Source organism: Fonsecaea erecta, assembly GCF_001651985.1.
Source record: "Fonsecaea erecta strain CBS 125763 chromosome Unknown Scaff3, whole genome shotgun sequence".
In the NCBI taxonomy this organism is placed as follows: domain Eukaryota; kingdom Fungi; phylum Ascomycota; class Eurotiomycetes; order Chaetothyriales; family Herpotrichiellaceae; genus Fonsecaea; species Fonsecaea erecta.
In genome coordinates this window covers 3,621,148-3,645,311 of record NW_017387246.1, presented here as the reverse complement: position 1 = coordinate 3,645,311, position 24,164 = coordinate 3,621,148, and the positions used below count along the sequence as shown (strand labels likewise).

The 24,164-nt window shown below is 52.7% G+C and overlaps 7 protein-coding genes across 7 annotated transcripts; 4 read left to right on the top strand and 3 right to left on the bottom strand.

Moving 5' to 3' along the window:
* Positions 1-427: 427 nt before the first annotated feature.
* AYL99_04568 (hypothetical protein) lies at positions 428-1,816 on the top strand (the record flags this gene model as incomplete). The annotated part of the gene is made up of 1 exon (XM_018836082.1): positions 428-1,816. One exon carries the CDS (start codon positions 428-430, stop codon positions 1,814-1,816), a length of 1,389 nt encoding a protein of 462 aa, XP_018695732.1.
* Positions 1,817-4,639: 2,823 nt separating this feature from the next.
* On the top strand, positions 4,640-8,117 carry AYL99_04567 (phosphatidylserine decarboxylase; the record flags this gene model as incomplete). Its single annotated transcript, XM_018836081.1, has 4 exons — positions 4,640-4,837; positions 4,890-4,934; positions 4,987-7,836; positions 7,899-8,117. The coding sequence occupies 4 exons, from the start codon at positions 4,640-4,642 to the stop codon at positions 8,115-8,117; spliced, it is 3,312 nt and encodes a 1,103-aa protein (XP_018695731.1).
* Positions 8,118-8,441: 324 nt separating this feature from the next.
* AYL99_04566 (hypothetical protein) lies at positions 8,442-9,572 on the bottom strand (the record flags this gene model as incomplete). Its single annotated transcript, XM_018836080.1, has 1 exon — positions 8,442-9,572. The coding sequence occupies one exon, from the start codon at positions 9,570-9,572 to the stop codon at positions 8,442-8,444; it is 1,131 nt and encodes a 376-aa protein (XP_018695730.1).
* A 779-nt stretch (positions 9,573-10,351) lies between these two features.
* Positions 10,352-11,930, bottom strand: AYL99_04565 (hypothetical protein; the record flags this gene model as incomplete). The annotated part of the gene is made up of 8 exons (XM_018836079.1): positions 10,352-10,607; positions 10,669-10,788; positions 10,847-11,016; positions 11,082-11,152; positions 11,222-11,592; positions 11,667-11,682; positions 11,735-11,804; positions 11,880-11,930. The coding sequence occupies 8 exons, from the start codon at positions 11,928-11,930 to the stop codon at positions 10,352-10,354; spliced, it is 1,125 nt and encodes a 374-aa protein (XP_018695729.1).
* Positions 11,931-12,458: 528 nt separating this feature from the next.
* AYL99_04564 (hypothetical protein) lies at positions 12,459-14,071 on the top strand (the record flags this gene model as incomplete). The annotated part of the gene is made up of 2 exons (XM_018836078.1): positions 12,459-12,567; positions 12,735-14,071. The coding sequence occupies 2 exons, from the start codon at positions 12,459-12,461 to the stop codon at positions 14,069-14,071; spliced, it is 1,446 nt and encodes a 481-aa protein (XP_018695728.1).
* A 204-nt stretch (positions 14,072-14,275) lies between these two features.
* AYL99_04563 (hypothetical protein) lies at positions 14,276-15,058 on the top strand (the record flags this gene model as incomplete). Its single annotated transcript, XM_018836077.1, has 2 exons — positions 14,276-14,401; positions 14,453-15,058. 2 exons carry the CDS (start codon positions 14,276-14,278, stop codon positions 15,056-15,058), a joined length of 732 nt encoding a protein of 243 aa, XP_018695727.1.
* A 1,286-nt stretch (positions 15,059-16,344) lies between these two features.
* AYL99_04562 (hypothetical protein) lies at positions 16,345-23,787 on the bottom strand (the record flags this gene model as incomplete). Its single annotated transcript, XM_018836076.1, has 1 exon — positions 16,345-23,787. The coding sequence occupies one exon, from the start codon at positions 23,785-23,787 to the stop codon at positions 16,345-16,347; it is 7,443 nt and encodes a 2,480-aa protein (XP_018695726.1).
* Between the last annotated feature and the right edge of the window lie 377 nt (positions 23,788-24,164).

Genomic DNA, 24,164 nt, shown 5'->3' with positions numbered 1-24,164 from the left:
TGTCTCGCCTCGCCTCGCCATTCCGATTGTGATTGGTTCACTCAACACTCCCCTGGCCGACGGCGAGCACTGCGTAGCGACATTGGAGGTTGACGGTGTTCCTAGACAGAGGTCGCGGGGCTCGACTCGATGGTCAACGGCCATAAGGTAGATAACGTGGAGGAGATCCCTTTGCAGGGTTGTCATTTGGGTTCGGGGACGGAATCCAGGACCTAAGGAAGTTCAGTTAGTGACACTTTGCAGCACTCACAAAGAGGAGCGGCATGCATTCACTCGAAGCAAGGTGAAGAGCAATGCCAGTGCATAATTGACGTATTATATCGCTGTTTCCTGAAATACTAGAGGAGGAGCCATGAGTCCCTCCAAGTCCACGTTCTCCTCTACTGAAAACGCTCCCCAATGATCCTCCACGTCGGCTCGCCCGATAATGGCCTCTCCCGCGCTAATCTCCTCCGGCACAACATGGCTGTCGCCACCTCCTTCTCCGCTCTCAGAAGCCGAGTTATCAGTCATTCCTACCGATGACCTGGGCATGATTGCGGATGATGAATGCTCGTGGGGCAAGGCTCAAGCTGGACCAGCGGCAAAAGCAACCCGCAAACGCAGAGCTGCTGGTACACGCCGCAAGGTCACCTATGTCTCCAGGCATTTCGTAATGGAGGCGTCCAAAGATGAGCAACAGGACAAGCATCTGATGGAGCAAGACAAGATGCTTGACGAGACATTGGCTGCAGACTTGGAGAATGCTTCGATCATTGCTACACCGCCGGAAACGCCTGCCCAAAACCGAGTATACTATGGAATCAACGTCGATGAGCTCTCCTCGGATTCAAGTCTCACGGATGTACCAGATGATATTGGGCCTGACCCATTCTTGCCACATCCTTTGTCCCCTCCGGCTGGTCCTAGAACCGGGGAAGTCAAGACGAAACCTAAGAAGGCCCGGGTGTTAACGACATCGCCCTACTTCCCACAAGCGAACAAACATCGACCTACGTTTCTGGCGACATTGCCATTCCCGCCTCTTTCCCATGATCGGTTCGGCCTGATGCAAGAGAGACTGGCCCATGACCCATTTCGTCTTCTTATCGCTACCATCTTTTTGAATAAGACGCCTGGAGAGCGAGCAATGCCCGTTTTCTTTCAACTCATGTCACGCTACCCTACCCCGGTAGATCTAGCTAACGCTGAAGTCAGCGACATTACCTCGATCATCTACGGCTTAGGGTTTCAGAATCAACGGGCGAGAAAATGTGTCGCCATGGCAAAGGTCTGGCTCGAAAACCCCCCCTCACGTGGGAAGCGATATAGAAAGCACAACTATCCGTTGAAAGGTGACGGACGAGATGTCAAGCAGGACGAAGTCCTCGATGACCAGGATGAACGTGTGGCATGGGAAATCTCCCACCTGCCTGGACTGGGTCCTTACTCTCATGACAGTTGGCGCATGTTTTGCCGGGATCAGTTGAGAGGAGTGGCCAAGAGTTGGAACAGCGAGGGGGCAGAGAACCCTGACGCTTTTGAGCCAGAGTGGAAGCGAGTCGTTCCATTGGATAAGGAACTACGAGCGTACCTTACTTGGATGTGGTTAAAAGAAGGCTGGGTTTGGAATAAAGAGACTGGAAAGCGAACCAAGGCGAGTGATGAGCTTCTGTCGATGGCAAGAGGAGGCGGGATCGTGGTGGAAGAGAAGGATTCTGCCCATCTGATCGTCAAAAGCATTCAAGAGGACAATGTCGATACCCTGAAAGAGAAGAGGAGAGTTGAACGGACCGCTGGAGAATATTTGCCCCAGAATTCGACCCAAAGGACATGAAATCGCAATACAAGGACTCGTCCCAGATTCGACCAGCACAGTTGCGTCACCCCGAGGCCCTCGTTCTACTAGTAGGCAACGTCTCAGTGAAAGAAAAGCAGTGCTCACCAACTGGAGGTGCTCGAAGTCATTCAGTCCCTCGTCCCAAGCCAATTCTCTCTGGAGCCAGGCCGCATTGCCTCAGGGTCACCACGCTGAAAGGTGCAAGTCTGATTCTGCTAATCCAACAAGGAGGTCATGAGGCTTACCACACGCGACCAAAGAGCCAACCGCGCTCCGCTTCTCTTCTCCGAAGTTGAGCCTCCCCAGATCATCATGGTATGATATCTTCTTGAGTGGACATAGCTCCAAATCCTATGCGACGGATAGGTCCTGGAGGACTTTGAGAAGGCAACCCATTGTGGCTTGGGACGTGCGAGTCCCGCCAAGAGTGGTTCGCAAGATTGTGTGGCTGTTGGATTGATGTCTGTCAAGACACAGTCACAATATGCTAGGCACCAGAGACGAACTGAGTCCTATTCGACTATAATGTATGTACCACATATATTTAAGACGCGGCCGTTCGTGCTTGACCATCCGCTTTCATTCTCTATCAACCCCCAGTGTCACGCAAAAGAATCGGCCTCATTCAATTTGACCTATAAGCCTCAGGATGTTCTGCAGCCGGCGCACCGTCAAGCCCAATCACTTTCATGACTTGAACGAGTTCATTGAATGCACTGATCCGAGCAATGCTGGCAGAGAGACAATCACTTGGGCCAGTGGGCACGAAGAGAGACTTGTTCCTGGAGCCATTATCTACGTCAAGGACAAACCAACGAATAGTCGCATAGGTGACACGGTGATGCTGGTGCTGCGCAGGAGCACTGACACACAATCTTCCTTAACATGTCTGTCCTTCTGCGTACACCGCGGGCGCAGACTGTCCTCACTCTACAAGACTCACCGGCTTGTTGTACCCTCAGCGCAGCCTCCTCGTACAGGCACGACCCCGTCGCAGCAACAAACCCCTGCCACCACAATCTCCGGAGAAGGAGGGTCAACTTTGAGGCTTGCCGAGGTTGAACTATATCTCAATGACTTCCGGCTCAAACAAGGATTGACATTGAATTGCGAGGAATTGTGGAATGTGGAGCGCGAAGTCGATGTTGCGCTCATCGGCGAAGTGACTACGTCGTCGTTCAAAGAGGTGGTAGCTCATACCAAGCAGTTGTTCTGTGACTCTTTAGAGCAGGCTGTGAAAGATATGGAAAGCACTTCTTCCGTTGAGGCGACACCAGCCTCGTCAACCACAAAGAGCAAGACGACCAGCCTCGCGAAAACGCATAAGCACCAAAGCAATGACAGAAGGAGAAGAGTAGCATGGTGAAAAGGAGCCCTATATGCGAGACCGTGATAAAGCCGAATTGACAATGGAGATTGCTCATATGGGCTTGAATATGACCATCTCGACCCGCAGGGATTGTTCGCATTGGCTGGAATGGATGCTGGATTTCCTGGGTCCTGTTGTCGACCGTATTCGCGCGTGAGAAGAATTCTGAGCTGGATTCTGATACCCTGTGGGTGGCTCTCTGATTTCCGGGTGGACCAGATTTCTCTTGACGCATGCCAACGGTGTTCAAAGCCTTATTGGCAGCATGTTTTTTGCCATACCCGCGGACGGACTAATTGTAACTTCGTGGTCTTTCGTTGGGCTTCAGGGGAATCCACGCGTCTGAATACGATTGTGTGCTTAAGAATCCCCTCTCTTTTCCTACTTGGCAATGCAGATATCTTCTGACCGGCGACGGGCTTGACGGAGATCTTTGGTTCTTCAGCACTACCTTCTTGTGATCAGCTTCGATATGGTTTGGGGTCCCTAGGTAATCTGTGATGAAGCGTTGAGGGTGGGAAATTACTCCACGTCAGATCCCGGCATCATCGGCTTCGATGGGCTTTGAAAAGATACAGGTCAGGTCATAGTCAAATAAATTATCCCACTCTGTCTGGTTGTTGTCGGGCGGGTACCCCCAGGACCGACGAGGCGCTCTTGCAACCAGCCATCTGAACAGCAATTCCAACTTTCCAGGTCAGAAGGGCAGAAGGATCGAGGGATCGGAAAGGATCTTGTGCCTGGCAGGCTTTAGGAGAGGGAGTGTGGAGCGAAGTCGACCGTTGGAGTCCTTGAATGGTCATGATCATCTTTTCTTATGAACGAGGGTTCCATGATTCTGCTCACTAGCCATGGTCGAGAACTTCGATTATTGGGAGAGGGTTCGCGAACCTACCGATTCGTCGGTGTCAGAAGGTGGAACGCTAGTGAGTTGCATACGTATGCATCTGGGCCGGAAAGAAGTTGTGTGTGGACTATGCGCATACCGCCGCCGTGCTCGCTGAACCCTGGGATAGAGCTGAAAGTTGCTACCCCTCGTCCCTTCTTACTAGTGAGGAAAACTATGGCATCATAACTACGGCGCAGCTGGCGCATCCCTCTTTGCACCCTCCACTTCCACGACTCCTCTCAAAAAGGGCCATCGACGTGGCCAGGTCCGAGGCCGCCTGTGCCATACAGAACCAACACTTATAGCCATCGCTAACTGGTTTCAACGGGTCACTTGTCCTTGGCCTCAGCAGCAGTCTGTGCGCTGCTATCACGATCCACCCCTTCGTGTGATTCCTCCGACTGGCGTCCGCCCCCGAGCCCCTCAATCCTTCTCTCTCAGCTTCAATCGACCTGTTTCAGCCTCAATTCTGCCCGATTGCCTGACTCCAACGCATGGTTAAAGCGACGTCGGCACCACTGAGACTGTGCGACGATTTCCGCCTCCTTCAAGGACGCCAAACATGGTACACATATCACTCCCTAGAGGCCTCAGCCAACTTGGAGGAAAACACAAGGACAAAGATCAAGCCGCTGGTGGTTCTGCCCCCAATGGAAGTGGTAGCAGACGGCCCAGCCCTCCGGAACTTGGGAGTAACAACAACAGCACTGTTGCCCTGGTCGATCAAAAACCACTAATCCTCAAAGTTTATGTTATCAAGGTATCTCTTCTCTGTCAGAATAGATTGTGGCAGTCGCTCACCGTGTGCGCAGGCGAGAAACCTGGCACCGAAAGACAGATCTGGCACCTCCGACCCTGTACGTTTCTGTCCCCTTTCATTGCAGGCCGGACTCTCACTAACAATATCAGTATCTTGTGGTCACCCTCGGCAATGCAAAGCAGTCTACACCCTCAATCGCAAAGACTCTCAATCCGGAATGGAAGATATGCTTCGATATGCCATTAACGGGCGTGCCCCTACTTGAATGCATGTGCTGGGACAAAGACCGATTTGGCAAAGATTACATGGGCGAGTTTGATATACCGATTGAAGATATCTTCCCCAACGGGCAGATACAAACCCAGCCCAAATGGTACAGGTTGAATTCGCGGAGACCAGCAAGCAAGAAACAGAGCAACGTGTCCGGAGAAGTGTATATGCAATTTTCTCTTGTCGATTCTGCGAACCCATCTGCTAGTCCGGATGAGATTCGGAAAAAATTTCAAGCCTACCTGGGTGCTGAGGAAGAAGACGATGAGTTGTCCCGGATCTCCTCCCAAGCTGATGAACTAGGCGGAGACGAAGACTTTGACGATCTTGACGAGGATCAGGAGGAATCCGTTACCGAGACCGAATCTCCGCCCAAACCAGAAAGTGCTGACAAGAAAGCGAAGAAGAAAAGACTCGCACGCCTTCGTCGCCGATCGATTGCGGCAAGAGCTTACAACTTCCTGTCAGAAGACACCGATGTCAATGGCGTTATTTTCCTGGAGATTGTCAAGATCATCGATCTACCACCTGAACGCAACATGACCCGAACCTCTTTCGATATGGACCCCTTCGTGGTTACTGCATTGGGCCGCAAGATCCTGCGAACCAAGGTGGTTCGGCACAACCTGAACCCAGTATATAATGAGAAGATGGTCTTTCAGATCAAGCGCAATGAGGTTGGCTACTCCTTCACATTCAGTGTGATCGATCGAGACAGCTTGTCAGGCAACGACTTCGTGGCGTCGACATCATTTCCCCTCCAGAAAATGATCCAAGCCGCTCCACAAGAGGATCCAGAGACTGGTCTTTATGACCTTCCTGAGCCACCAGAATATTCACCTGCCATGCAGCAAAAGGGTAGATTCCGTATACCCTTGTCGCGCACGACGTCAGCCAATAGTCTATCAAAGTTGTCGAGACCCGGTTTGAAAAAGGACGACTCTCAAATATCCCTGTCCAGCACCAGTAATAGCACGAGTGGTGACGATGTCAGTCGGCCCCCGCCGCCTACCAGCATGCCATCTGACGGCAATGGAAATAATCTGAAGGTACCCTCTGTCACTGAACCTCCGCCAGTTCAACCGGTGGAGGACCCGACCATGATACCATACGTGATTCCACTGGAACTGAAAAACAAGGAACGATGGGAAGACAAGCATAGTCCCGAGCTCCACATCCGAGGAAGATATCTGCCTTATAAAGCGCTGAGGCAACAGTTCTGGAGAGCTATGCTGAAGCAATATGACGCGGACGAAAGTAAGCGAATCAGTAAGATCGAATTTACCACCATGCTTGACACGCTAGGGTCGACCCTGAAAGAATCAACCATTGATGGCTTCTTCAAGAGATTCGCTGCCGAAAATGAAGATGTTGGAGAAGTGGATTTGACCTTCGACCAGGCAGTGATGTGTCTGGAGGAACAGTTACAAAAGAGTGGTCAAAAGAAGTCGCAACTCGAGAAGATCAAGAGCGCCGAAATATTTTCAACAAACAAAGACGTCATCCCATCCAAAGTTAGCAACAACGATGAAGTACCAACCATTACACAAGAAGCCACTGGTGCTGCAGGTGAGGAGGGAAAGTTACTCGGGAACGATCTTGCGGACGAAGGGGATGAAGAGCACGTCATTGAGATCCGGGAGTGTCCAATATGTCACCAGCCGAAACTGAACAAGCGCACCGAAGCCGACATCATAACGCACATTGCCACTTGTGCCAGCTCTGACTGGAGACAGGTCAATAACTTGGTGATGGGCGGGTTTGTGACCCAAAGCCAAGCCCAGCGGAAGTGGTACTCCAAGGTCATCACCAAGATCAGCTATGGAGGCTACAAGCTGGGCGCTAATAGCGCGAATATCCTTGTTCAAGACCGGATCACGGGACAGATCAACGAAGAACGAATGTCTGTATATGTTCGTATTGGCATCCGTTTGCTCTATAAAGGACTGGGCGCTGGCGAAATGGAGAAGAAGCGAATCAAAAAGATGCTACGCTCGTTGTCAATCAAACAGGGCAAGAAGTTTGATGACCCTGCCTCGGTGGCTCAGATTCCTGGATTCATTGCCTTCCATCAGCTTGACATGTCTGAAGTGCTGCTGCCAACATCCGAGTTCAAGAATTTCAATGAATTCTTCTATCGAGCATTGAAACCCAATGCCCGCCCTTGCAGTGCACCGGACCGACCGGAAATCATCGTCTCCCCAGCAGATTGTCGTTCTGTTGTGTTCAATACAATCGATGACGCGACACGAATCTGGGTCAAAGGCCGAGATTATTCGCTCGAGAAATTATTTGGCGAGGCATATCCACTAGAAGCCAAACGATACAAAGGTGGAAGTATGGGCATCTTCAGACTTGCTCCCCAAGATTACCATCGTTTCCACATTCCGGTTGATGGGACCTTGGGAACCCCCAAGGCCATTGAAGGCGAGTACTATACAGTCAACCCCATGGCAATTCGATCAGCATTGGATGTCTATGGTGAGAACGTCAGGGTTTTGGTACCCATCGACTCTATTGCGCATGGCAGAGTCATGTATGTCTGCATCGGCGCCATGATGGTTGGTTCAACTGTTATTACTCGGAAACCAGGAGATCGGGTCAAGCGAGCTGAAGAGCTTGGATATTTCAAGTTTGGCGGCAGCACCATACTTTTGTTTTTCGAACCAGGGAAAATGGTATACGACGGAGATCTGGTCGAAAACAGTCTTGGGGCTCTGGAAACATTGGTAGGTTTTATCTTCTCAGATTACGTTCTTCGGGTGATGATCACTGACGCTTTGCTACTTAGTTGCGTGCGGGTATGTCCATTGGACACACGCCGGACGTCGAGCCACACAAGCCGGACATGAAGAAGGATGAGAGCAGCATTACCATGGAAGACAGGCAGGAAGCCAGGCGGCGAATTGAGGGCAGCATTGCTCCCGATATGGGTAACTATGGTATAATCCCTCCAGACACAGAGTCCGGCGATGTGATGGGCTCACTACATCCGGCCAACATCGCATAAAAAACCCATGAACGAAAAATGGGTGTACGACAATTCAGGATGGAGCGATGGAATTGAAGACGACCTGCTCTTTGGATCGAATGCATATATTTGCAATGGTGGGCATAAGAAACAAGGGACTCGCTTGGAAGCTTGGAAACCGCGCAACACTGGAAAGGCCTTTGACAGTCATTGCTTAGGTCCCAATATATCGTGCTTACTCCCATCTGCCACGAGAGAACGAAAACAACGACGAACTACATCATCCGCTTGTCCAGTTTCAAGGACTTTGTTTTAGGTCCTGTTCCCCCATGCCGATTGTGAGTCTCAAGGTTTTCTAATTCTCTACTCTCGCTGCCCCAAAATGCACTCGGCGGCATTTTCCCTCATAACCTTGTCTGCTTTCTCGCCAGGGAAGAATTGTAGCAAAGCACCATCCAGCACTGTCTTCGCTGCAATAAGGGCATTGCCAGGGGTAAACGGATAGTCCGTGCCATACAAGATCCGCCGGGCATCTGGCATCACCAGAAGCAGCATCTTCAACTGGTCGGGAAAGGGCGTGCCTGAAAGGTCAAAGTAGCACCGACGCGCGAAGATTTTCTTAACCTCCTGTTCGGAAACCGCGATGACGCCGGCATCTTGTCCTGTCGCTGAGGCCGCTTGGACTATGAATGATGACACGGCCGCAAAGCGCGCGATCAGAGGCGGGAGCACCGCACCCGCATGGGGGATGATGATTTGGACATCTGGATTGCGTTGAATGGTGCCGCTGAGGATCAGGGATACGATCGCCCTTGTCGTGTCGAAGGGGAACTCCAGCATCGGGTTTGGCAAGACAGGCAGTGGGTGGTATGAAGAGACTGCTCTTCTTCCGTTTCGCGAACTGGTTGACGCGGACGCCGTTGGCGGTTCTCCATGACCCGCAGTCGCAGAGGAAGATGGGCAAAGGTGACAACTGGTTGGATGGACAAAGACCACGGCTTTACGTTCATTCAACTTCTCCCATACCGGCGCCAGCGATTTGTCTCCAGGATAGGTCCCGGCGGCATTGGACAAGATGACAAATCCCACGCACATCCTCCCCGGAGCGAGACCCGTTTGTTGCTCACTCGCCTGTTCATCCCGATCGAGGACGCGATCGATCTCCGCCAGCGCCCCGTCCACGTCCGGCAACGGCAAGCTCGCGAAGAATCTGAACTTGTCCGAATGCTCCCTGCAGGTGCGCGCCAGGTCGTCGTTGGCTTCCCGCGTGATCCTCCGGTTCAGCTCGTCGTCGTGAGAGGCCAAGGACGTCCCTGGAGACGTGATGCTCAGGATGGACATGTAGATGCCCATCTTCTCCATGAACGCGAGGTGCGAGGCCGCACTCCAGGCGGGAATGGAGGGCATGCCGTCCGGGTGTTCGTGGCCGTACGCGACGAGGTGGGCGCGGTAGGCTGGAGGGATGGCGTGGGCGTGCACGTCTATCTTCTCCATTTGTGTGATTCTATTAGTGTCCTCACACATGTCTTCTCTGGGTAGGGTTCTTGATGAAAGACCAGAGAGCGATTACAATCAATCGATCAGTGCCCTCTACCCTGCAATCGTCCAGGTACTTTGCTCTAACTATGTATAACTAGTTATATATATATGCAGTATATGCTTGGAACCGTCCGCGGGCTTACCTCAATGGAGACGCCGGGGCAAATCCTGCCTACCTACATGTTACAGGCAGACATAATGTGACACGGACGAACGGTCGTGCCCAGACGCATCACTCAGAGTTTCCTCCCTCGCAACAAGAACCATTTTCCCTTGAGTGTCTTTCGTTTGAGTACGCATGAGAGGGGCGGGGGGGGCTGGTGGGAAAATGCGGGACAGTGTGTGTGTGGGTGTTGCGTCCCGCATCGAATACATACATGTGTGTAACCACTAATACGAGTTCACGCATCCCGTATCACATAGAGCAGGAGCAGGAGCCTTGGTCTTTCTGCCCACGAGGCTGTGTCTTCAGGGCTCTTTGGTGCCCCGCAAAATTGGAACAATCGGAGCTTGAATCGGGACTTGGATTGAGGGTGACCGATGCTGTCCCGTCAACTGGAGTTCATATGGGTGAGGGAGAGTCTATTTGAAATCTTCGTTATATGTATGGCCTGGGTATCTTCTGTTCCCATCTCCTCCCTCTCGTTTGTAGTTCACTACGATTCTTGGTCGTCGTGTTTCCACCCCAGCACACTGTATAGGCCGCCGTATCGTTCTATCGCGTTACGGTAAATTTACACCCGTTCAACGATGATAGGCTCGCGCTTCGCCAGACTTTTCAATATCGCCTCAATCACCATGACATCCCTCAGCCCGTCCTCAGCAGAGCAGTTTGGTTCCACCTCGCCGCGTATGGCGGCGATGAAATGCTTCAGTTGACGGCACAGTGGTGGAGTATCACCGATCTGGTCTTTGAGAGCACCGTCTCTCGATAACGGGAAAGACCAGTTCTGCTCCTGGGGCGTGCGATCGTCCTGGTGGAATCGTGTCCTTTAGAGGTGTTTAGCAGCATTCAGGCTAGCATCTTCCACAGCTCAGAAGACAAACATACAATGAAGGAATCCCTATTGAGCCCTTTGTGCCAAAGATCGTGAGGCAGGTTTCGCCAGCGGCGGGAATGTAAGGATTCTCTCCGGTCGCGGCTTCCCAGGAGTGTGGCGATGTCGCAGTGCTGTCCCACGACCAAGAGATTAGCCGCGCGATTCCCCTTGAAGAAGGGTGCTTCATACTCGGAAAACAAGAACGAGCCCACTGCGCCACTCGCAAACTTCATAGTGGTGAGAACCGTCTCGTCTACTGGATAGGGCCTCTCTTTGACGCCGTCAACAGCGTAGACTTCAACGATATCGCCCAATAGGTATTGGAGGAGGTCGATTTCGTGGATTGCATTGTTCAAGACCTGTCTCTTTGTCAACAAAACCTGCACCTGTCCCAAAACCTTTCGAGCAGACAGAATCTTCGTACAACTCCTCCAGAGCCTAGCTGTTGCCGCCAATTCACGGCAAAGTATTCGGGTGGCTTGCGCATAGCCCAGACTATCGGTTGATCAGTAACGGCGTCTCAACAAGACATGGCCCTGGGATTTTGGGGATGCATATTTGTACCTCCATTGATGGCAACAATCCTTCCGAGACGCCTGTCATCAATGGCTTGCTTGACAGCGATGGTATACGGGTTATGCCTTCGGTGATGACCGACCATGACCACAACCTTGCCGGAAGGAGCTTTGCTGCGGGCTTTCAACAGCTCGCGTCCCTCAGCACCCGTTGCAGTCAATGGTTTCTCCACCAGCACCGCCAGGCCTGCTATCACAAGTTCTGTGGCTAGGGATGCGTGTGTACTGTTTGGTGTGGCGAGAATGACGGCATCCGCCGAGATCCCCCCAGCTTTCAATGAAGCCAGAAAGTCGGCCACGTTTTGAAAGCACGGGCATCGGTGTTGAATTGCGAGCTCAGAGCCAACCACGTCGGGATCGCTACGGTAGCCAAGTTCATTCATAAGCTAGAGAGCTGATTTTTGAACAGATACTTGCTGCACAGCTGGACTTACATGATCGCAACAAGTTCTACTCCAAGTGTGTCAACTCTGTTCGTGTCTCAAAATATTGGCAGACTCACCAGCCTCGGGTTCATCGACGACATGCTGCAAATGTCTCTTTCCTATCAATCCACTTGCTCCCGCGACGACCTTTGTCTTGTCAGAAACGAAAACGGTTCACTAACCCCTCCTGAGCCTTTCAAGTATCTGCTGGAACAAACTCACAATTTTGACTGGTGGCTTTCTTAGGGTTTCACTTCCACCGTTCGACCCCATGACGAATGTGTCCAGGATTTTCTCCTTGCTATGCAAGACAAAGGCAGAGAATGAAAGTCGACATGCTGTTAAGGGAAGATGTCGTAACTCATAGAAGCGAAGGCGGCAAAGGACTTAGCCGCCGACCGACCCCGGTCGGAATCATTCCCGAAAGCATAATGTAGTAGATTTTCTGGAGGACCTAGAGCGGAACCAAGCAGTTGCAGGTCGGCCAACAGCTTCTGACCCCTTTTCGACGGCCAATGTCGCAGTATTCAAGAGAAGAGATAGACACTCACAAGCAGTCGCTCCTGAACATCCACAGCCTTGCCAAGCAGTTGGTCTCGGATAAGCTTCCCTCTACGATATGAGATATAGCCGAAGTTATGCCGAACTTGATTGGCATGACTTGGTGACATCTTCATTCACGACGGTGGCATTCATCGTTTTCGTCACCATCCTTGTCCAAGGCTGCATCGTTCTTTGTCGAGCCGCTGCTTATAAGTGTCGTCTTTGCCACCAGTTTCTCTCACCTGGTTTGACCGGAAGATGGAGGGGAAGAAAGTGGTAGTAGTGGGTGCTGGCCCCGTTGGGTCGCTGGCAGCGCTCTATGCCGCGTCTCGTGGGGCTGTGGTTGAGGTGTATGAGCTGCGTGACGGTATGATCATCCCCTGGATCGACTGAGCTCACTGCCTTCGCCTTTCGCCAATGAGGCCCTTTATAGGCTGAGTCATAGACCTCTGCTTCCACTCCATCACCTACCCCGTCCGTTGGTCAGCCATCCATATAGTCTCCGTGAAACTGACCGACGCTGCTCCTTCTTAGACCTCCGCAATGTGGACACTACACCCCTCAATTTCACCAAATCCATCAACCTTGCCTTGAGTGAGCGTGGAATCAACGCCATCCGATCAGCAGGCACTCCCGGTCTGCTTGACAAGATTCTGGAGCGGACAATTCGCATGTACGGACGAATGATCCATACTCGCTCCTCCACCGGCGCCTTCCTTCAACAGTCCCAAGCATATGATGTCCACGGCCGGTTCCAGCGATCCGTGGACCGCGGAGAGCTCAACAAGGTCCTCCTCGACCAACTCGACTCGCTTCCAAATGTCAAGTTCTTTTTCCAGCACAAGATGACAGGCGCGGACTTCCGGAAGAAGAAAGCTTGGTTCGAGGTCACGGACAAGAACAGCGCCACGCCCTCGGACCGTCCTCAGGAGATCGAGGTGTCTTTCGATTTCTGCATAGGCGCTGATGGAGCCCATTCTGCCACGAGGCATCATATGATGAAGTTTGCCCGCATGGACTATCATCAAATATATATCGACTGCTTGTGGTGCGAGTTCACCATGCCCCCGGCCAAGGAAGGAGGCTTCGGAGGTTTCGCCATGCCTCCCACTTACCTGCATATCTGGCCGGCGGGTAGTTTCATGTTCATCGCCCTCCCCAATCTCGACAGTACTTTTGTGTGCACGCTCTTTGGCCCTGTTGAGCTATTCACTCAACTTGAGAATGGGACGGATGACGAGCTGGTTTCGACGTTCGACAAGTATTTCCCTGGAGTGAGCACATTCATCCCCCCGGCCGACCTCGTGGCGCAGTTCAAGCGCAACCCACACCTCCCGCTGATCAACATCAAATGTTCGCCGCATCACTACCAGGATAGTGTCGTCGTCGTCGGGGACGCTGCCAATGCGATGGTACCATTCTATGGCCAGGGGATGAATGCAGGATTGGAATCGGTTCGCGTATTGTTCTCCAAGCTTGATGAGAGTCCGGACCGAGCGGAGGCTCTCGCCAAATACAGTGCCGAACGAACGGAGGATGCGCATGTCATCGCCGACCTGGCGTTGGCAAATTATATTGAGATGCGATCCTCCGTCACGTCGCCGCTGTACAAGCTGCGCAAGTACATCGAGGAGAGGCTCGACAAGTATGTCCCTAGCTGGGGCTGGGCGACCCAATATGCACGAGTCAGTTTCAGCAACATGAGATACAGCGAGGTTATCAAGAGATCAAAGAGCCAGAAACGAATCCTCACCACCCTTCTGCTTGCTGCGACGGGCACGGGCGTGGTTGGCTCGGTGGCGGGTGTCTGGTTGTTGTGGACGAGGTTGCGGGTGCAGAAGGTGTTTGGTCTTCCATGGTCTGGCAGATGATCTGCTCTCTGAGCGGTCAAAAGGTTGCAGAGGCTAGACCATGTCAGAAAATTGAAGCTTGACCAACACCTTCCATCCTGCCTCTGCTCAGTGTGTGTGCTCTCGACTTGATCCTGTCAACCACCAACACGAACACCCTGTTGCCCAGAGTCATCCTTCTTGTCTTGAAACCCGTCACCGTCTACAACATCTCCTCAAGTCAAGATGGCAAGAGTCGCTTTCTCTGTTCGTACCAGCCTCGCTTGTCCCAAACGACGACAACTTCCACCAGACACATTCAGCGGGCCTAGGATCATCCGTCGCCATGACAAATTCGCTGTCCCACCTCGTGTAAGTCCTCATTCTCTGGAGCCGCCATGACCACCGACTCACCGGTACTAGATTCTCTTCAGCGGTCGCACTCGCCGTAAGCGCCAGATCAGAGCGCAGAATGCCAGCAATCACTCCAAGCTGACCCTGTGGACCCTTCCGATCGACCTTCAACTCGAGATCATGAATCACCTCGACAAGCCATCACGCATCATCCTGGGCCTGACCAGCAAACACTTTGCAGACTTGAGCCAGCTCTCCAAGACTGATCTCACCGATCGTCCCTCTCTGGTTCAATGGCGCACTGCGGCGCCAGGCAGCCAACGCTACACCCAACACATCTCGGACCGACGCATCCTGATGTTGCAACTCAGGACCTACTTCCCGCGCAACCGCCGGCTCTGCTGGATCTGCCTCAAGTACACGCCGATCCACGGCCACGCGTGGCACTTTACTGCCCGCGTCAACACCCTCGATGGCAACCACATCGACCTCCCGTTCCTCAACGAGAGGCCGGTGAGACGAGTCTGGGCGCACGCGCGCTGCATGAATCTAAACGGGTTGAACAGCGGTCGTGACCTGGGCAGCTGGGCCGTCAGGACCGCTGGGGCCGCGGGCGGGCGGGATACCTATTTCTGGGGCCGCCTCGTTGCTGGGCTGGAGCTGTACAAGCAATAGACGGGTGCCTGTGTCCCCGTTAGACACGACGGGCCGTGCTGTGAGAACAATAGCCTAATGTTGGAGAGACGGGCGTCTTTCTCTAACAATGAGACAATAAGAATGAGATGAAACGAAAGATTCCTCCATCTGCATCAACATATTCCACTCTCATCTCTCTCTCTCTGTGTGTGTGTGTTTGTGCTTCTCACCAGCGCGTGCCCTGTGAACCATCGATCGCAAACTGTTTGTTTGTTCACCAGTGAGCCAGGCCAGGCCAGGCCAAGCCAGGTATCAACGTCCTTGGCCGTGATTCCCATCAGCCCGATTTCTCTCTTTCCAGCTCTCCCTGGTTTGGCCAACCAAGAAGAGGCCATGGACGGCGGGAGGACAAGGTCCAAGGAGACAAGGATGGATAGGTAGGTGGCTGGAATGACAATGACGATGATGCACGCGGAGACCAGATTTACTTGCCAGCGGTCAACGGTCGACGGTCAACGGTCAACGGTCAACGCTACAACGCTACAGCCAGGACGAGACAGGACAGGGAACCAGATGAGATGCAGATGAGATAGACGATGGCACCACTGGGGCCGACCACCTCGCTTTCAACACAACACTTTCTGCCTCTTCCCCCGCCCCTGGAGCCCTTTTCCGGACGCCGCAGCCGGTTCTGGCTCCTGGTTGCTTCCTGTTGCGCCGCCCGAACGTGGTACTGTATCATCTCGCCACAAGACTCGATTAATATCAATGGCACCCACCACCCTCTCTGTGTTCAATATGTCGTGGATTCCTGGCTCGATCTGATCTGACGTCCGCCACTGGTGTAGGTGTCGTTGGTTTCTTTTCTTTGCCCTTCACGAGCACCTGCACCACAACTATTGTTGGCACGGGAGGATACTGAGCGACGAACTGAGCTAGACGATGTGTCACCCTGGAGCCGCGCAGGAACGGACACCTGCAGAGCGATCAAGGCACGACACGACTGGTACATGGAGCTTTTTGAGCAGGGAGGCGCTCGATGGACTTTGATACAAGTCTGCTTCTATCTTTCGTCCTTCTCTCTGGGTTTGAATCGAAACGAATATAGAAAGACGACTCGTATTCAGGGCCAGCCACATAGAATGGCATCCTCATCATCATCATCGTCACATCATCATCTCATTGCTCTACCCAAGATAAATACAAAGACCGGCGCCTATCGCTAATGTCGATGACTCTCGCTTTCTCGCGTTCTCGTATACTTTATATGCGGGTGTGAGCCCTGTCAATGTCATGTTGTCCTCCTGGGCCCAGTAACCCACCCCTCAAGAGAAAAGCTGGACTTCGTTGTCCTTCTCTCCATCCTGATCCCGTCCGACATCTGCTCCACCGACATCCTTCTCACCTCTGCCTTCCAACAATCTCCTCTCCACCCGCACCGGTTTGAATTGATGCCAGCAATCAGGCGCCTCCAGGACATATCGATTCATCGCCTCTCGAAACCTTCGTTTATATTCCCGGGGGGATGTAACGGTCGGTCTGTTCTTGTTTCCCCCACGGACTGGGACAAGGCCACGATCTTTGATCCAGCTTTCGAGTTTCTTGTCCCAGGTATAAGTGCGTATACAATCAATGATACCCACAACGAGCTCTTTCCGATTCTCGTCGATCGCCACCATGAGCGAATAGTCCATGACATTTTGGCGCGCAAGGAATAAGGTGTCATTGTGGACAGACGACCTCAAAAGTTTCTTGCTGTGTTCGCGAGCAAACAAAGGCGATTCGTAGATGAATTCGACCATGTTCTCGTCCAGCAAAACTTCGCCCTTCTCACCTGTGGCATTCATCTTGCGGTTACGCATGCTTCCCTTCAAGTCAAAGATGCGGGTAGGGACGCGGTCATAAAACAGGTTTTCCATCACCAGGAGGAACCAGTTGTACTCCAAACCCGTAGCGGAATTTTTAACAATGATCTGGTAGAATCCAAACATCTTCGCGATCACCGAGGGCAGCTCGTGGAAGAAGGCCTCCGACATGATCTGGAAGTAGTTTGGCGCGAACTTGAGAAAAGACTGCGTTTCGATCGGAGACAGTGACTTCAAGATGAACCGATCATCGAGGGTTTTCAAGAATAGAGACCTGGTCTTGCCACCCTTGGAATCCCACTTGAGGCATCGGGAGAGTGATTCGACAAATCGGTCCGCGACGCCGCATTTCCGGCGCACGGCATCGAATTGCTCCGCGAAGAAGATCTTACAGAGCATCTTGGCTGGCCCTTCTTGGAACTGGTATTTGAGATGCGTCCCAGTCTTGCGAAGGAGCGAGTGCATAACTTCGGTTTGCAAGTCGTCAGTATGGTCATGTCCAGGAAAATCATGGGCTAACTCCTCTTGTGGGGGGCGGTTCTGCATGTTCTGAAGCATCGTCGTATAATCATGCGAATCTAACGCGAAGGCAATGATGGAACTTGGCTCGTCCTCACGCACGACGATGTCGCAATCGGCGAAGATGTGCTCAGATCCCCCCAGAGGATATTCGAGGTTGGTCCAACCGCTCGAGGACCGTTCAGCCCAGAAGTTGGTGAGCATCTTCATCAACGAGGTCCGCTCATGCTTCGGAAGCTCCTTGAGGTCAATGTCGTCTTGGGACATCCGCATTAGATCTTCAGGCGAATCCGGAAGAAAGATCTCCTCCTCCGCTTCATCAACATCACTCTGTTCCTCTGCTTCCGAAGGTGCATGGCTCGAAGAAGGGACGTCGGTCTCGTTCTCCGCGGTGTCGGTGGCCGGTTCTTCGACATGGAGCTCCCCCTCGTCCGGCTCCGGCTGGCCAATCTTGGCCATGCCTTCGGCGGTGGTCGAGCTCTTCTCCGTCTCCACTGGAGGTTCGTCATCCTTGTCAAAGATATCGTCGGAATCACCACGTTCATCTACAGCCACATCGACGTCCTTGAATACCTCCACAATGGGTTTCGACGCTGCCAGAGGATACACCCTCGACTGCATATTCCTTGCATTGCGTAATCTTCTCTCACGGATCCGCTCTCTCTCGAACTCGCGACTGAGCTGCTCGAAGTGTTTGGCAAGGTTGGAGACCCTAGACTCTTTACGATTTGTGACAGCTCGGGGGATCAGCGACTGGCTTTTGGAAAAGGTCTTATTCTTCAGATGTGAAAAGCCCAGTCGCTCAGAGAGTTTTTTGTCCGGGATGCTGAGATCGGTATCGCCGCTGTGAGCGGATAATGCGGGACTCTGCTTAGGAAAGCCGTTTATCGCATTGACAGCCGACAAAGTACTCGAGTTCGCCTGAGCGGCTGTTGAGCGAAGGGTGACAGCGCCAGCAGGCTGCGAGTGAGCTCGAGTGAGCCCTGGTGAAGATTTTCCATCAATGCGCCTCCGTAGAACAGTGGTTGGAGAGGCACCGTGGACGCCGGGCTGCGGCGTATCTATTGGCTGAGTCGGCTGAGCGGAGATAACAATCTCTGGGGTGTCCGGGGAAACTTCAACTTTGTCACGGTCGGGACTGCTGATCGTGGCTTGAGGTGGCTTGTCATCGCGTGTGGGATCCACGGTGGAAGTCAATGACTTCGGTGAAGGCATATCTTCCGGAACAAGGACTGGCTGTTGAGCTGGGGACGCTATCGCCAGATCAAGGTGCTTCACATCTTCAACGTTACGAGGACCGTCCAAAACGGAAGGCAGGCTCTGCACATCGGACTTGGTGATCTCTGGCACTGCTGAAATGCCGATCTCCTCCGCCGGGGTCGTAGCGTGCTCCTCAAGGACGCTTTGCAGAAAGCTCTGCGTTTTCTCAGGCGAAAGCTTACTGGGCCGCCGCCCCTCTGTTGGTGTCTCTCCAACCTCCCCCTTCTCGTCAGTGACCTCCTCTGCTGGGGGGGTCGTCGTCCCTTCGTCATCGGACTTTAAAGACGCCACCGAGACATCGCGGTCGAGAAAGATCTTCTTAAGTTGTAGGGTTGCAAGTCGGTGAATATCCGTCTCCGAGGGGAAGTAATTTCTTTCGAAATCTGCAAACGAATCGTCCCATTCGGACACTTTCTCTTGCGTAGCCCGCAAAACAGCATTGAGTGGGATTGTCTCCCAATACCTCGTGTTTGTATATCGTTCCTGAAGTTGTTTGATGAGGCTTGCGTGTTCTTCATTTGCTTTCTTCATCAACCGTTCGATCTCCGCCCGACATGCGTCAGCCATTTCAGGCAAGACTGCCTCTGCATTGATGTTCTTCAGACGAAGCTTGACAGATACCATAAATTTCGTGATGCGATGTTCTAAGCGTGTATAGAAATCATTGCGAAACCTCAGGTCGTTGTCGATTTTCCAGGTCAGCCTCATCCGTGGCACAATAATCTCGAGGAGGTCGATCGGGTCGTAGTGCACTCGAAGGGCAAAATCCTTATATCCAAAGTATCGGAAATGATCTCTATGCAGATCATGCGGGCAAATACCAGCCCGAGCATGGAGATCTGCGCTCCAGAATGAGAGTTCCAGATACTTTCCAAATGAATATTTCCAAGTGCTTGTGGACATTGGGGTCACAGTGGTCTCTACACCACAGACCTTGCACTGGCTCCACATTAAAATCACATCCTGGAAGCCACGCATCTTAGATGGATAGGGTTGTACGAAGACAGTGATCTGCGCTTCGCCATGGACGTACTGTCGATGATGTTCGTGCATTTTCTTTTCGCAGGCGTCGGAAGGGCAAATGTCATTGGCCCGGTAACATAAATCCTCAACGTATTGCCCCAGAGTACAATCTGCCTCGAACTCAGCTTCGGTCTCGTGTTCGTTGTAGAAGCTAAAGGCAAGGAGATCCGGGCCGGAGCAAGGAACAGACGTCTCTGTGGAAACTAGGCTGAACAAAACGACAATGTTCTGGTGAGCAAAAGGGTCAAAGAGATTGCGGTTCCCTGAGAGATAGGTTTCCCATTGCTTTTTTTGGCTCTCGTAGTTGTAGACTGCCTTGTCGTACTCGGCGTCGTGTACCGCATGAATGATCTCCCGAACCTTCTTGCTGGCCCCGGCGAGATGTCTATGAACCATCTCAGGCTGAATCAAGGTGAACTTGGAAGTCTTGCCCTTATCTTCCATCGTCTGTTCAGCAGAAAGATCCTGATCTCGGAGGCGCCTGAGAAACGCCACGCGTCTCTCCAACTCTCTCGCACGCATCAGAAGATATGGCTGCATGAATTTGACGAATGGCGAGGCCGAAAGGATGCGGGTTTCATGCTTAAGGACCAGGTCTTCATAAAACGTAGGGACAGGAATGTCATCTGGTATGGGCGCCGAATCTGCACTATCCGTCCTGACTGCCTGAGCAAAACGGACTTCCTTTTCCAACGCAATGATTTCTGCGTTCGAGACGTCGCCAGATTCGACGGCATTGCTGTCGCCTTTTTCCGTGTGCCCATTAGCATCTTGCGATGTCCCTTCGTTCTCATTTGCCGCAGTTTTCGGTTGGCCGTTGACCGTTGTTTCAGAGGTGTTAGCAGTAGGTGCGCTAGGTATCAAGGCAAATTCATCTCTCATCAAACAGGTCTCCAGCTTCAAATTATAGACCACGTACACCATAAATTCGGTGACACGTTTGATTTTGGACAAGGTCGGTCGGTCGGCGCCTCTGAGTGCAATTGTACACCCAAGCTGAGGGGGGCAACCCGAGAGATAGACGTAGGTTTTCCTTCGCCCATCGGCCACGAAAGTCTTCACTTCAAAGGAGTCGCAGCGACCAAACGGATCTGACAAGGAGGTCAGTTTGTCCATAGAATGGACGACGCGAGCCTCCGTGCAGCGTGATACAGCTTCGAGAACTGACGACTTTACATTGAAAATAGTCGTGATGTTTGCCTTTTCAAGGAGTTCAAGAGCGAGCCCAGATATGTTGCGCTGAGCCAACAGGACATCTGGCTTCAACGCGGCGATGCGGCCAACAAGATTGGCAAGATACTCCTTTTCTTGTCTGATTACCGGATCCAAACTCATAAAATGCTGCTCGTGTCTGGCATATTCGAGCGCGAAGGTGATGATTAAGATCTTGGGATTGGTGTGGGACCGAGCCATACTCTTCAAGGCCACGTTTTTCGTGAAGATCAAGCCAGAGATGTATGCAGTGTCACCCGGTTTGCCGCCGGGAATCTTTTTGAGCTTTACATAGTTTCGAATGTCTATGTCATCTCCGCCCTGAACATCTGGGTCGACGTCGTCGGTCGCTTTGAGCAAGATCGGAATGAGAGCGTCCTCCCAACTTTGGACCTTGGGTATATCCGCATCTTTGAGGAGCTGTTGAAGCATTTTATGCACATGTTGAATACTGGCGCGATTAAGTTCCATGGCTGGCGCAGCCACCCCGTGCATAGACGCACTTCGGATCATCCTCGAATGGCCACGGTAGATGCTCGCTGAGTCTCCTAGACTGTCCTGCAGATCATCTTGATTTCCGGGGATGATGAGCTGCAGGCGCTCTCTGGTTGTTCTTGGTGTTCCGCGATGGATACTGCTTGAAACGCTAAGGTTTCGCTTCCGAGAACCTCTAAGTGCCTCGACGTTGCGCGAACTTAGGACACTAGCTTCGTCCGCTTCTTTTCCCAGGTTGAGAAATCCAGCGATGCTCCGATCCCCAAGGCGAGAACGGCCCTTGCGTACGGCCGCCAAAAGACCGCCTATCGCGCTCTTGTCGCTGTCAGGTTCGCTACGGGACAATTTATCTTGGTTCAGGGCTTCGTTGATTGATTGGTCTTCCTCGCTCGAAGGATCATCCGAAAGATATTGTGCAAGGTCAGGGTCAATGATGCTATCCCGGTGGAAAGCTGAAGATTTGCCAGCCTTGAGTCCGTCGTCGGCAGCACGACGTTGGAAAGGTGCTCTGTCCTCATGGTAGGCCTTGTAATTGCGAATGTGTTGGTGCTTGGAGTGGTGCCTCTTGTGGCCGTGACCAATCGAATGAGTTGCTTTCAACGACCTGGAAGAGCTCGGTCGAGGGAGTGGTCGGTCGGTTGTATCGAATTCTAGCACTGCGGAGTTGCGGTTGGCACCGTCGAAAGCTCGTCGCACTGGAAAGCTCATTGTGGGCGTCCTGGCCATTTGTTCGAGGGACTGCGAGGTGACCGAAGTATTGTCATCCTCGAATCGGGAGAGGCCGCGGGTAAAAAGAGCGGGTTCAGGGGTCCGTGGCCGAGCAGTCGACTCCGTCAAAGCCAGATCTTCGGCCGAATAATCAGAAGAGTCGTCATCGTGGGAAGTGATTATCGACTCGCACGGTTTGCAGACTCGGACGGCACTGTTGGACCCAAAATGGCTTCCACTGATGAGAACCGTGCATTTACTGTCAAAAATCTGGCCGCACGTGCGACAGTGGTGCTTTCGCCGGAATGTCGTGAACTGCTCGCCGCAATGGAAGCAATCTTTCGCATTCTCATCTCGCATCCAAAATTCCTTGCTCAGCAACTTGCTGCGCAGTTTGCTTAGCGGTCTTGCTTGAGGGGTGCGATTTATGACGATACTACGCCTATCGTCATCGGCATGGTTAAGATTTGCACGTAACAGGCCAGCCGAGACTGATGATTCCGATGAAGTTGTCCGCGAGGCGTAGAAACCTGGCAATCTTGACTGGCTAATCTTGGGGGTAAGCTTCTCGGAGGGTCTGTGCTCCGACGTCGACAGCAGGGGTGATTTCAGGCCAGAAGGGTCGCTGGGCTTGCCTTGAGAGGAAGAGGAGGTATTCGTCGTGTTGGCGGCATTCTCAGCCAAGAGGTCTAAGGGATTGATATGCCTCTGGTGCGAAGAATTGTCTTGTCTATTCGCAACCACCACACGGGTGGTCGACCGCTCCGCTTGAGGCGAAGCCAGCAAGGGCGGGCTAGCCACGCCATCACCAAGACTATAGTGACTTTGATTTGAGGCCGTTGATAGCCCTCGATCGTGGGAGGCGGGCACACCCCGGGCACTTAGAAGAGGCGACGTTAGCAGCTTGTTTCCCCTCTCAGAAAAGGAGGTCTCGGTTCCCTGCTTGGAGAGAGCTTTACGGAGACTTTCGCTGTCTGTGGACGCTGCCAAACTCCGCTCGTGGGGCGAATCAAGTTCGAACGCAGAACCTGCCCTTGAATGATTCGCGGAGCCAACAGCATGGATATTGACTGAGGTGACCGAAGGGTCAGCAAGGTGTGAAGAAGGCGGTGGAGGGCCGGTGGGTGAGCGGAGAGCCGGAGTGGAGGGAATGGAGGGTTTCGTAATGCTGGTAGCCTTCGACGACACCTTTGACGGAGCTGGATCGGTTGGAAGGGTGGCGTCTGAGGCTGTCAGGCGTGGTGACTGAGCCTTGGATGTGAGACCAGAACTGAGTTTAGAGCTGGCACGATCGTCCACCAAAGAGAGAGCCGTGGGCGTTTCTTGATGATGGTCTTCACCGTCCTTGGAAACGCCCACAGTCGCCCTCAACTTGTTGTATAAACCCGATATGCCCCCTTGTATTTCACTCGCTAAAGATTTGTTCTCCGTCTCAGAGGCGGTCGGAGGGTCGGTATAGTCGTTGAAGACTGTCAAGTGGTTTGACTGAGATGCCGCCGTGTGGATGCTGTTGAGGGCGTGATTGAGGGCATCTTGGTCAAGATCGTGGGACAAGGATGACCTGGAATCTCGACGGGCCTTTCTCCCAAGGGGGAGGAAGATGGAGGAGGCGGAAGGGCTATCCCTGTCTCTCTGGACGTCCTTGTCCTTATCCGGTGGCATGGAAGCAATGGAAGAGGGAGGCATGGTGTAAGCCTTTATTCTTTACTCTTTCGTCGTCAATCTGGAGGCCTGCCGCCTGCATTCAGGCGATTCTCGTGATGGTGCTCAGGCAGCGTCATGCTCGTGGCCTCATCTCGAGGAGTTGAGAAGACGTCTACCACCGGCGACAGCAACGCAAGGAGGAGCCTCGGGACTTTGTATCGTAGATCTGAATGCGATCATTTCTCCACAGAACCAGTATGGAACCAGTATGGACCGCAGGAGGCCGTCTGCGCCACTACCTGAGATGGAAGTTGGGTACACACTTCTTACAGGCAGGACTGCGCTTGAATTATCCGACCACCAACGTCACTGGCTTGGCAAAAGGGTGTCGCGTCGGAACGCGTCCGCCTCCCTGGTGG